This window comes from Erinaceus europaeus, chromosome 4, assembly GCF_950295315.1.
Source record: "Erinaceus europaeus chromosome 4, mEriEur2.1, whole genome shotgun sequence".
Classification (NCBI taxonomy): Eukaryota; Metazoa; Chordata; class Mammalia; order Eulipotyphla; family Erinaceidae; genus Erinaceus; species Erinaceus europaeus.
Window position 1 is genome coordinate 37,139,523 of NC_080165.1, and position 13,687 is coordinate 37,153,209.

The following is a 13,687-nucleotide window of genomic DNA, read 5'->3' on the forward strand; positions in this document are numbered from 1 at the left end:
GGGGAAATGACGGGAGTAAAGTCAGGCCTGCTGCATGGCACAGACCCAGCAGGCTAGGGCTAACTGCAAACCAGGGAGTCCTGGACTAAACTGAAGCTATTTTTCATTACATTAATAATCTGAAGATTTATTGGGTATTGAAAATACACAAATATTACCTGAGGACAATGGCAGAGGCAAGTCAGGCCCACTCTATGGCACAGACCCAGCAGGCTAGGGCTAACTACAAAGCAGGGAGTCCTAAAACTAAATTGAAGCTATTTTTCTTACATTGATAATTAAAAGACCTATTGGCTATATTGGATATGCATTAATAGTACCTGGGGACAATAAAAAGAGATCCCTGGGGGAAGTACATTGTGACAACAATTACGGCAGTGAGTGTAACAAGACTAAAAATGGCCTAAGAGCTGAAGCTGTTGTACCCATTGGGAGACTTTCAGAAAAAGAGCTATAATGTCACTATTACAGCTCCTCTACTAGCTGGACTTGGACCAAAAACCAGAACTATGGGTGGCTTGTAGCATGAGTGACAGACTATGATCTCCATCTAAATATAAAGAGTCCCTATTGCTTACCCTCACCCACAGAACCCCTGCTTCCACTTATAGACATCCATGATGAATATAGAGTTTGTGTAGTTAAATAGCTAATGTTAGGATATATAGATAGAAGTTAGAAAACTTTCATTAGCTAAAAGTTAGTGAACTTTCATATATGCAAAGGTTAACCAGAAGAGAGCACCCATGGTGTGTGCTTACTTTACAGCAGAAGATTTCTTTAGGTGGACAGCTTACTATATTACCAAAAAACTTGGTTTATGATCTAGTTAGACCCACTCAAGAGTGAGTTAAGAAGAAAAACTATTAGGTAGCTGGGTGGTAGCACAGTGGGTTAAGCACACATGGTGCAAAGTGCAAGGACTGGCCTAAGGATCCCAGTTCAAGCCTCTGGCTCCCCACCTGCAGGGGGGTTGCTTCACAGGTGGTGAAGCAGGTCTGCAGGTGTCTATCTTTCTCTCCCCCCTCTGTCTTCCCCTCCTCTCTCCATTTCTCTCGTCCTATCCAACAACATCAACAGCTATGACAACAATAACAACTACAATAAGCCTAACACAAGGGCAACAAAATGGTATAAATGGCCTCCAGGAGCAGTAGATTCATAGTGCAGGCACTGAGCCCCAGCGATAACCCTGGAGGCAAAAAAAGAAAGAAAGAAAGAAAGAAAGAAAGAAAGAAAGAAAGAAAGAAAGAAAGAAAAGGGAAAAGGGAAAGAAAAAGAAAAAGAAAAGAAAGGAAAAGAGACGAAAAGAAGAGAAAAGAAAAGCTATTGGGTTTAGTTCCAGGGAGAAATGCTTATTCATACAGAAGGTCAGAACAGGGAGATGGTCAAAACACAGATGGTCATTTCAAGGGAATTTTCAAGAGAAAATTTAGGTCTGGGAGGTGGCACAGTGGCCAAGGCACTAGACTCTCAATAGAAAATTTAGACTACTCTAGACCAAGAAAAATTTCAAGGGTAGATTTAGGCTACCCCAGACCCAGGTAACTTTAAAGGGGAGATCAGGATGCCCCAGACCTAGGGAACTTTCTAAAGAAAACATTCCTATAATAATAATGATGTTGTTTAAGGTTATTCCTGATGTTAATGAAAACAACTATACATGATGTCATCTGTATACTTGATGTTAAAACAATCTTACATGATGTCAACTATATGGGGGAAAAATGTTTAAAATAAAGCTCTGCAGAGAGACGGCAGAGACGCTTCTCTCCTGTACCTACAGCAGCTGATGTGTCGCTCATTCATCTCGCCGACTCCCCCTTTCCTTCAGGGACTATTAATTACTTTCGCCAGGGCTGGCTCCGGCAATCTTGTTTTTCAAAATTCTTTTCTTTAGAAAGCAAATAAAAAGTGAATGTATAATGAGTTTGACAAACACAAGTTATTCCCTTTGCATTCTGAAAAGCATTTCCTGCAACATATTGATATGTTGTGAGCAGACGACCTCACCAATATGTCCTAGAACCTCACATCTCCAGAGCTAATTACCCTAGTAGGGAAAGATAAAAACAGGCTGGGAATATGGATCTACCTGCCAACATCCATGTTCAGTGGAGAAGCAATTACAGAAGCCAGAATTCCCATCTTCTGTACACATAAAGAATTTTGGTCCGTACTCGTAGGGGGAGAGATGTTAGGGGAAGATGACCAGAGGGCTCTGAACTCCAATTATATTAGGAGCCTGAGAGAGAAGAGGAAAAAAGGAAGGACATTAAAAAGTCAAAATAGGAGTAGGAGTGACTTAAAAGCAAAGAGAAAGCAGAACCATAGGAAAAAATGGGGAAATATATATATAAATATAGATATACAAATTATAGTCAGCTCATATATGTTTCCAGTAGAGGGTGTGGGAATGCAGAACTCCAGTGGTGGGAATGATGTGGAATTGTATCCCCATTATCTTGTAATTTGGTAAATTCATTTTAAGTCACTAATAAAAATTTTTTTGCTCGGATTGAGTCTTGTGCATGATATAAGAAAGTGATTTCATTGCATTCTTTTGCATGTGACTGTCCGTTTTCCTAATACCTAACATGGACACACTGGTAAACTGGATTAGGCAAAAGATTATAATAACTGTCTAGGGCAGCAACTCACATGGTAGTGTGTTTTGTCATGTACCCACATCAGGTTGTAGCCTGCCTCCACAATACTGGAGGAAACTTTGGTAATGTGGTATCTTCCCCTCTTGTCTCCGCGTCTTGTTTTGAAAGTCAGCTAAGAGCAGTGAAAGACTGGCAAATATAATAATAATAATAATAATAATAATAATAATAATAACAAAAACAAATGAATAGCTCTCTTATATATACTATGTTTGCCGAAACTGTTTTGCAAAAGTCAAAGAAAATCCATCATAATCCAGAATAGATGACTTGATGACTCTTGTTTCTATTTCTTTTGCCTGCAGGATAAACAAGAGTTCAAGATATATTAAAACCCTGGGTCCTGTTTATCCTCAAATCTACATCCTATTTACCAAGAAATAGGAAAGATAGACATTCTCAGTTCTTGATAAATACTCTAGTACAAATAAGGAGGTAGATTTGAACATTACCTATCAATTTGGGGATGTAATCTCCAACTGCACATTTATATTGCAATAAAGTATTTTCCTTTTTTTTGCAAAAACTGATATAGTATTTGACTTTATGTGGCACCAGGCACTGGGCCCTCTTTAAACTTCAATATTAAGAGCACAATGAATAAAATAAAATATTCAATGGAAAATGTAGCAAGCAGACTTAATCTCATGTGGAAAAAAATTAGTAAGGGCCACGTGATGTCATACCTGGTTGAATGCACATGATACAATGCACAAGGACCTGGGTTTGAGCCCCCAGCCCCCACCTCTGAGGGAAAATCTTTTTGAGTGGTGAAGCAGGGCTGCAGGTGTCTCTCTGTCTCCTCTACCTCCCCCTACCCTCTCAATTTCTATCTCTTTCCAATAAATAAAAATAATAAAAAAATTAAAAATAGTGATATTAAAGATAAAGATACCGTAATTACCCAAGTGGAAGAGGAGAGAGAAATAAGACTTATGAAAAGTGAGGAAACACTGTTGGAAATATTAGAGTCTAGGGACCAGGTGGTGGCACATCTGGTTGAGCACACACATTACAGTGTGCAAGCCCCCAGTCCCCACCTGCAGGGAAAAACTTCACGACTGGTGAAACAGGTCTGCAGGTGTCTCTCTGTCTTTCTCCCTCTCTATTTCCTCCCTCTTCTCAATTCCTAGCTGTCTCTATCAAATAATTTAAAACAATTTAAAAATAAAGTTCATGATAAAGTTTTTATAAAAAAGAACTATTAGTCTCCATTAGAAAAGAAAACAAGGATAATGGATATCAGTGAGGTGAGCTAGGTTAATGGAAAACAGAGGAAAGAGCTACGTCATTGAGCACTTAAAAAAAAAACTCCATAAAAGAATCTATCGGAAAATCTAGCATGAAAATTATACAGGACCTTTTAAAGAAACCCTCATCTTTCATATTCTTTTCTCCCCTGTGACTGAACCCAACTGAACATTAAACTGTGACAGAGTGGAAAATCATTCCATGAACATTCATCCAATTTAGCAGTTTTGCTAACATCTTGTATTTCAATTCCTTTTACCAGAAGACAACCAAAATATGGGGAAAAAAATCCAAAAACCTGCCTTTGTACCCATGTGTCTACAATTGTACTGTAAACCATTATCCGCCACCCTCACCCCCACCCCACCCCACACTAAGAAAATGGCTTGAAAAAAAGAAAATACCAAAAAGAAAAAGAAATTTCTAACTTAATAAACAGTGGATTTGGCAAACATAAGTTTTCACCCTATAAGCCACTGTCATATTCCACTATGAGATTTAATGATTTAATATTTTCATAGCAATAACCATAGGAAGGGAACTGCACATTACGCTTCAAAAGAGCCTCACAGACTATTTTCACTATCCTAGTTGATACAGTAGGTTTTCTTTTTTTAAATTTATTTATTCCCTTTTGTTGACCTTGTTTTTTTGTTGTAGTTATTGTTGTTGTTGTCGTTTTTGGATAGGACAGAGAGAAATGGAGAGGGGGGGAAGACAGAGAGGGGAGAGAAAGATAGACACCTGCAGACCTGCTTCCCTGCAGGTAGGGAGCTGGGGGCTTGAACTGGGATCATAATTATGCCGGTGCTTGCGCTTAGTGCCACGTGCGCTTAACCCACTGCGCTATGCCCGACTCCCTTGATACAGTAGGCTTTCAAGCCTTAACTCCCTACACCTGGACAAGTCTTTCTGCACAGTAACTGGAGGTTATTTGTATTAGTTGAATAATTGACTCACCTCATTCTAATTCTCTATTGTCTCCCTCTTTCTCATTCTCTCTATATATTGAATATATATATATACATATGTAATTCTACATTATTTATATTTAAACAAGTTTTAAACATACTTTTAAAAATCTAAAGAGAATATATAACACTCAAGTGAGATTGAATTCCAAAATAAGGGTGCTTGTAAACTAATGCAACTTATTTTGGTTGATGCAAATAAAGACAACAATGAGGTAACATTTTACACCTGTGGGAATGCCATAAGTTAGGAAGAATAAACACAAGTATTAAAGAGTGTCGTATGCTTTACATTGGTTGGTTCTAGCCCTCCCCCGCCAAGAGAATTGGATGAGTCCTGTTAATTTTGCGGGCCAAGGCCCCGGCCCAAGGAACCCCAGGAGAGGGTTCCTGAGTTTGAGAGTGACAGAGTTCTTAAGTTCCTGAGTTCAAGAGTAAGGGAGAGAGTTCCGGAGTTCGAGAGTAAGAAAGAGAGTGCTTGTGCCGCAGCAAAGAGACAACCGAGTTCTGTTTGGTGATTAGTTTGTCTTAGTTTATGAATCGTTGTTCCTGAATAAAGAAATACAGCTTGCCTGCCCAGCGTTGTTCCTGAATAAAGAAATACAGCTTCCCTGCCCAGCCATTGTCTCCGCGTCTCTGTTACCCGCCCGTGAAGCTAGACCCGGCCCGGCAAGAGCCTCCGAAATTTTAACAACAAAAGAGGCTGTGGGGTAAAAGGAATCATTCTACATTGCTGGTAGCAATATAAATTGGTTCTACCCCTATAGATAAAAGTCCAGAAATTGGTCAGAATGCTAGCAATGGACCTTCTCTATAACCCAGCAATTTTTCTCATGGGAATATATCTAAAGGAAAGAAAGACACCTATCCAAAGAGACCTATGTAATATCCCAAATTTGGAAGCAACCCAGATGCCCAATGTCAAATGACTGGTTAAGAAAGTTGTGATATATATATATATATATATATATATATATATATATATATATATCAATACTGCACAACTGTAAAAATGACAAAAATCATCTCCTTTGCTTCATCTTGGAAGGAATGTAAAAGTTATCATGTTGAGTTAAGCCAAAAAGAGGATGAGTACCAGATGGTATTACTTATAGGTAGAACTTTAGAAACAAGGACAGTAAGAGGAAAAAACTGCAGGTTTACAGGTCTACTTTCTTTCCTTTGCTTCAAACCAATAACTCCAGATTTATTAAAATATAAATCTAGAGGTCTGTGAGATACCCACTTGATAAGCAGTGTCTGCATTTACCATGCTCAGGTTTGAGAATTTCCTCTCTCCTCCCCTCTACATGGGAGGGCTACAGCACTTGGTGAAGTTTTGGTGCTGTTTATCTGTAAAAGTTGGCCAGGAACAATGAAATCAGAGGCCCTAATAGTGTTAATTAAAAATTCTTCGAATGGAATTCTCCATTTCCTATCTTGGTGAATGTCTGAATTCTCCCAGCAGCACTAATATAATCTCTAACTTTCTAAAGAAAATGCCATTTCTCTGCCGTCAGTCTACGAGAATGGCTGCTCTATCAACCCTGAAGTGAATGAATTTTCTAAAATTCGACTCAGAATTTGGAGTTCCTTTGTTAAAAATTGTGAATTAAAACTCCAAAGACCAAACACCAGAACTAGGTTTAAACAAACCCGGCCAGTTTACGGACTTAAAAAGCCAAAGCCAAATTCCTTTTTTCCTCTCCATTTTATCGGTGGTTAATACTGTTGACATAAGGTTTCTCTTCTCTCCTCCATAGGGATTTGCAAAATATCCTCCCTCACCTACATCCTTTTAGACCTTTATATGCACCAGGACCCCAACATCCCCACATCCCTCCCTCCCACCCCCTCCAGCCACCCACCCACCCCCCACCCCCTCCAGCCATCCACCTCCATCCCCCCCAGCCACCCACCCCCCCATCCCCCCCATCCCCCCATTCCCCCCCATCCCCCCCAGCCACCCACCCCCCCATCCCCCCCAGCCCCCCACACCCACCCATCCACCCACCCACCCATCCATCCATCGCTATTGTCCCTCGCTGAAAACGACTGCTGACCCAACTAAGTCTGGGGGAGGATAATTGTTCTTTGTAAGTGTAAGCTCTTCCTCAGAAATTGTGGGTGGCTCTGAAAAGAGCCTTTGGTTTCACGGCTTGCGGCTTGGTTTTTCTTCAGACTACTCGCTGACCTTTACAACTCCCGTGGTAATGGCATCACAGCCTGGGTGTTGAGCACGTCACTGGCCTCCGAGATGGTTACGCGGCTAAGCAGCTTGTTGAGCTCCTCGTCGTTGCGGATGGCCAGCTGCAGGTGGCGCGGGACGATGCAAGTCTTCTTGTTGTCGCGGGCCGCGCTGCCCGCCAGCTCCAGGATCTCGGCCGCCAGGTACTCCAGCACCGCCGCCAGGTACACCGGAACACCAGCCCCGATGCGCCCTGAGTAGTTGCCCTTGTGAAGCAGGCGATGCACTCGGCCCACCGGGAACTGCAATCCGGCCTGAGAAGAACGAGTCTTGCCCTTGACGCGAGACATCTCTCCGACGTAGATTTGTTTTAACGGAAAAAACCGCCCCGAAAGCCAGTTACAAGGCCTATTTATAGTCTGATGGCACGTGGTGATTTACTATCCCGATTGGCTGGTAACCTTACATCCAATCAACCAACGCTCACTAAAATCACCTCATTTACATATACGTCACTACTCTTGTCCAATTAGATGTTGGCAACCCACACGTCATAAGAACATTAGGCCTATAAATATGGCACTTACTTGGTCTGGTAATAGTTTATTACCCGTGTTGGAGTTGGGGACTGAACATGCCAGAGCTGACTTCTAAAGGCGCTACCATTTCCAAAAAAGGCTTCAAGAAGGCTGTAACTAAAACCCAGAAGAAGGAAGGGAAAAAACGCAAGAGATGTCGCAAAGAAAGCTATTCCATTTATATCTATAAGGTGCTGAAGCAAGTCCATCCTGACACTGGCATATCTTCAAAAGCCATGAGTATAATGAATTCCTTTGTCAGTGATATCTTTGAGCGTATAGCTGGCGAGGCATCCCGCTTGGCGCACTACAATAAGCATTCAACTATCACCTCGAGGGAAATCCAAACAGCAGTGCGTCTGCTGCTACCGGGGGAACTAGCCAAGCACGCTGTTTCCGAGGGTACCAAGGCTGTCACCAAGTACACTAGCTCCAAGTAACAGGATTTAACCACAAGTTTTACAACCCAAAGGCTCTTTTAAGAGCCACTTAAAATACCTGAAAGGTTATTAACACTTTTCATAGGTATGTGGATAGGCCTTATCACTTACAGTAAGAAACGTAGCTCTAGCAAGATACTTTGGATCTATTTGGCAAATTCACCTTTCCTAATTTAATGCTTGAGAGTAGCCAAGCATGTGCTACCACACAGCTCTTTAAATTAAATGGGTTCTTTTAAGCATTTTCAGTGAAACCCTAGGTATTCCCTTTGTGACGTAGTTTTACTTAAAATCCCAATCTAATGTCATTTTTTTATGAACTCAGGGACATGTGTGTAACAAAATAGTAAAAGGAGTTGGAGCTATGGGAAGACAAGTTAGTATTGAGGCCATTTGCCTACCTTTTGACAGATGAAGAGTTTAACTCTGAACTAGATGAACCAAGTTTTGGAAATTTGAGATCCCAGAGATGGTTGTCTGGTTATGTTATTTTTACAAGTATTGTGGTTTCCAAACTTAGTTATTTAGAACACAACAGCAGTGGGTTGTATAGAGATCTTTCTAGTAATTCATACCGAAACTCAACAATTTGACTACGAACAGTATCTAGTAAAAGTTCCACCTTTTTTTTGCATTACAAGTCATAATAGGAATACTTTTATTTTAAGATCACTAAGTTATTTTTTGCGTATAATACAGGTGACTCAAATACTGAAACATTTAAAGCCAAGTACATCAGAATATTCAATGCCAAGGGACTTTGGGCATTGGGTATAAAAGTAGTGATCATTTGGACTTAACAGACAAGCATTGTTAAAAATCTGTACATCGGGAAGTCGGGTGGTTGCGCAACAAGTTAAGCGCAGGTGGTGCAAAGCGCAAGGATTGGCGTAAGGATCCTGGTTCGTGCCCGGGCTCCACACCCGCCCGGTAGTCGCTTCACAAGTGGTGAAGCAGGTGTCTTATCTTTCTCTCCCCCGTCTTCCCCTCCTCTCTTCATTTCTCTGTCCTATCCAACAACAACAACAACAACAATTATAAATATAACAATAAAACAAGGTCAACAAAAGGGAATAAATAAGTAAATATTAAAAAAAAAAAATCAGTGCATCAGGGCCGGGTGGTGGCGCACCTGCTTGAGCGCACATGTTTTAGTGCGCAAGGAGCTGAGTTCAATTCCCCGGTCCCCATCAGTAGGGGGAAAGCCTCATAAGTGGTGAAGCAGTGCTGCAGATGTCTCTGTCTCCTATATCCCCCCCTTCCTCTCAAATGCTGGCTGTCTCTATCAAATAAAGATTAAAAAAATATATTAAAAATCTCTTTTAAAAATCAGTACATCAAAAGAAACATCACAAAAATCAAAATGCAACCTAGCAGTTGCAAGAAGATACTTTCACATCATAAATTCAGCAAGGAATTAAGACCCAAAGCAAATTTTGAATTTCCCTATTAGTAAGAGATGGTGAACATTTTTCATGTGTCAGTGTGAAAGTGGAAAAATCACCAGGTGGGTAACGAAAAGGGGAGGAAATCACCCAGGTTTGTGTCAGGCCTTCACCCCCAAATTCCTATGGCTGAGAGGGTGTTTGTGGTGGGCTTTCACTTTCGCTTTCCCATGCCCTTGATGAACAATCGATTAAGAACACCCGTCAAACAGTACTTTAAAGTTCCCACCATTTTTGCTTCTGTCCAGTCCGCTTGCACTATGAATCCTGAACACCATGCCCCCTTTGCAAAGGCAATAAATAGCCTGAGCTAACTCAATGGTTCTTGTTGACACTGGTGGAAACCGCTTACCTCATCAGTGATGCACTTGGTTCTCAGTCCCATTTTTTTGACCCATGTGTGGAGCTGTAATGTGGGTCATTTGTATATCTACTTCATAGTAAAAATGCCTGTTCAGATTTTCTCACATTTCTATTGAGTTGAATGGTTTTTTATTGAGTTGTGAAATTTCTTACCATACTTTAGGTAGTTTATTTTGATGTACTGTCATGGAAAAAGCCCTGTTTCAGCTCTGAAGTGCTACACCTCTAGAGTGTTACAGCTCTGGTTTGACCAAGAACAAGACCAAGGCCAGGGCCACATTGAGGGAGGGAGTTACATTTACTTCATTATGAAAGAATCAGATGGATTCTTACCACAACTGACTGTTCCACTCTGCTTTGGGCAACAGCTTTTATCCTTTTCAAATTATGCTCAGTGCAAGTTAATTGGTTACAGGGCATGATCAAAAAAGGTAAGGATTGGTTGGTTACAAAATAAACTGAATCAAAGGCACAAGTGAATTGGCTACAATCAGAGTCCACCAGGGATATTCAAAAGTGTGTATATATATAATTGATGAATTGAAAGATGTGAGCAGATTGATTACAGAGTCTGCCCAAAGTGTACAGATTATTATACACAGAATCTAGAAAGTGTGCGGATTACTTGTTTCAGTACTACTGACTTAAATCAGAGTTATATATTAGTTGACATTGATAAGAATGGCCTACACCAAAAAGACTGAAAGCAAGTGCTGGTGAGGATGTGAAGAAAAAGGAACGTTGATATATTATTGTCAGGAATGTGATCTAGTACAGCCCCTATATAAAATGTCCCCACTTAAAAAATTGGAACTACCTTGTGATCTTGCAATACTACTCCTAGTCATTTTCCTAAAGGAGAAGACATTAACTGGCAAGATATTTTCACCCCTATGTTCCATGGCAGCACTATTCACAAAAGTCACAATGTGGAATCAACCAGAATCTTCATCCACAGATGTACTGGGATAAAGGAGGTGTGAGAAATATACTCAGTGGAATATTACTCAGTTATTATAAAAAAATAGTGCTGACTTTCTGGACAAAAATGGATGGAACTTGAAGTGATTACATTATGTCTTATGGTTTTACCCAGGTATTCAATACAATAACTGAAACCAAAAAAATTAACCCAGACTGAAAATTAAGGTAATTATAAGAGGAAATAGGAAGGATAGGGGAATTAGAAAAAACTTTCTTGTTTACTAGCATTGACAGGCCTTATATACATATGTACATATGAAATTATAACCCTAATTTTAATAATACTATAAACTAATGTTAAATCAATAAATTAAGAAACACCAGAGCCAGGATTATCCAGCATGTAAGAGCACAAAACATGTATGTCAAAGTTTACATTTACTTCCTGGCATTGCCATATGCCAGAGCTGAGCAGTATTTTAGCCTAACTTATAAAATTAAACTAGTGTTTTAAAGAATATCAATGATAAAGAACATTTAAGTTGACAACATAAAAAGGAAGAAATTGAGGGCGAGGCAATGGCACACCTGGTTAAGTGCACATAGTACTAAGCACAAGACCTGTGCAAGGATATGGGTTTGAGATCCAACTCCCCACCTGCAGAGATGTTTTACAAGCTTTTATAAGCGGTGAAGCAGGTCTGCAGGTGTCTATTCTCTTTATCTCCCTCTCCTCTCTCAATTTCTATTCTATCCAATCAAATGCAAAAAAAAAATATCCACCAGGAGCAGTAGATTCATAGAGGAATTATATTATTCCTTTTTTCCTGGAAACCTGTAGTTTAGTTGGAATTCTCTAGCACATGTATTCTTTATAGAAAAAAAAAAAAAGACAAGTACCATTAGGTAGAATATGAATACTAAAAAGTCATATGGAAAAATGTGCCCACATTTCTGTGTATGATGATCCTCTGAATCTTTATCTTGGTCACTGTACCCAACAGATTCTGCCCAGATATGGAGAGAGGAAGTCTTGAAGCTGAGACCAATGTTCTTGTGGTAACAATGAAGTGAAAAACCCATAGGCAAAAGAATGAAAATAAGTGATGCTGGTAGACTCTCACTTCCACACTCCAGTATCCTGAGTGGCAGGCTGTAATTACAGCCAACCTGCTCTCACCTTTATTGTCAGCACCTTTATGGAGTCAGTTTGAAACAGATAAAAGCTGTATTCTGCAGTACAGGTTTGTTCAGGTCTAGTAGGTATAAATCTGTAACCCATTAATATGAAATAAATGTAACTCCCTGCCCTCCCTGCAGCCTCACGTCTTGTTCTTTGGTTACTTTTGAGCTATAACACTGGAGAGAAATATTACAGAATTTTTTTCTTTTTAATTTTTATTTATAAAAAGGAAACACTGACAAAACCAAAGGATAAGAAGGGTACAATTCCACACAATTCCCACCACCAGAACTCCGTATCTACAGGATTTTTTATAACATGAGTTTTTCCTTGCCATTTTTGTCAGACTCTTAACATTTTGAAAGATGGTCAGTTGCTTTTCATTTTTTTATTTTTTTTTTAGATAGAGATAAAGGTATAGGGGCAGAGAAAGAGTGAGAGGACACAGAATGAAAGCTCCATTCAGTGCTGCAGAAACAGGATTCAAGCCTAGATTGAGCACATGGCAAAGCAGCACATTATCTAAATGAGCTGTTCTGCCAGCCTGATAAGCTGCTTTTGGTAAACACATTTAGTCTAAATTTTCAGCAGCATCCCCACCGCCTTAGGAAAGAGTTGGATTGAAGAATTTTAAAATAAATCAGAATTTTAAAATACAAACCCCTTCCTTGATCAGTGGATTATCTCTCTTACTCATAATTGGTTGAAATAATACCATGTGTTTATGTCTATCTCACTATGGTAGACAGGAAACATAAAACAGACTTTGTCTTATAACAATTGATTCAAAAAATATGTGAATAATGGAGAAAGGAGAAACATAATCTTTACATTTTGGGGAAACAAAATGAGATTGTTTAAACGCAGCAACTTGCCTATGACCAGCTCTAAAAGACTAGCAATGCCTTCCTGCCAGAGCAGTGCAGTGAAAGTTAAACTGGTTCCCTCTGACTTTAAATACTGCACTAGCAAAAATTTCTCCTTTTCAGGGTTCAAAGATATTAGTGTGGCTTTAGGGTAGTTGCAGTATCCAGGTTTCTCAAGAGATGTAGGTGTGCTCTTCCCTTTTTTACTGGTACTCTTTATATCTCTGTGTCACAAAAAATAACAGTTTAAACTTAAGAGAGCAAAGCTCTGTATCCACAGTGAATCTTGATGGGGAGTCATTGCAGTGAATTTGGGTTGACAACTAGAGATGTTTAGGGAAGGTAACATCTAAATTATCTATTTACTCTAGATTCCAAAATAAATCTTACTGTATTTAAAGCACAGTCCCAATTTTCTCATGGCCTTTTTCTGAGACTATTCTATCTTGCTAGTCCTATAATACCCTGAGATTGAGATTCAAACAAGCAGATAGCATCTTTTGAAAAATCTATGGGGGGAGAGGGGGTTAAGTCCATGTACTGTTTTGGGCTTACACTTTACTTTTATTTATCTGACATGGCTAGTATTTGGAGGTCACAGACCCATCCCACCTTTCTGTGTTTTTCTCACCAACCTCCCTAAAGTGAGGCCTAATGACAGTTTGACTAGCTGCTTTATGTTTCTATAACAATTGCCAGATATCTAGTCCTGCTATGAAAATAATTGTATTACAGCTTGAATGCAGCCAAAGGAGATAGGATGTGTGGAGGGTAACGAGTTAGCGTGATTTCTAGTCACTAGATTCCTA

The 13,687-nt window shown here is 39.8% G+C and overlaps 2 protein-coding genes across 2 annotated transcripts; one reads left to right on the top strand and one right to left on the bottom strand.

Moving 5' to 3' along the window:
- Positions 1-6,958: 6,958 nt before the first annotated feature.
- LOC103116086 (histone H2A, sperm) lies at positions 6,959-7,580 on the bottom strand. The gene is given in 2 exon segments (XM_016189503.2): positions 6,959-7,487; positions 7,576-7,580. Coding segments are annotated over 2 exon segments (534 nt in total).
- Positions 7,581-7,713: 133 nt separating this feature from the next.
- On the top strand, positions 7,714-8,109 carry LOC103116085 (histone H2B type 1-A). The gene has a single exon (XM_007525949.3). The coding sequence runs from the start codon at positions 7,714-7,716 to the stop codon at positions 8,095-8,097; it is 384 nt and encodes a 127-aa protein (XP_007526011.2). The 3' UTR covers positions 8,098-8,109.
- Positions 8,110-13,687: the final 5,578 nt, after the last annotated feature.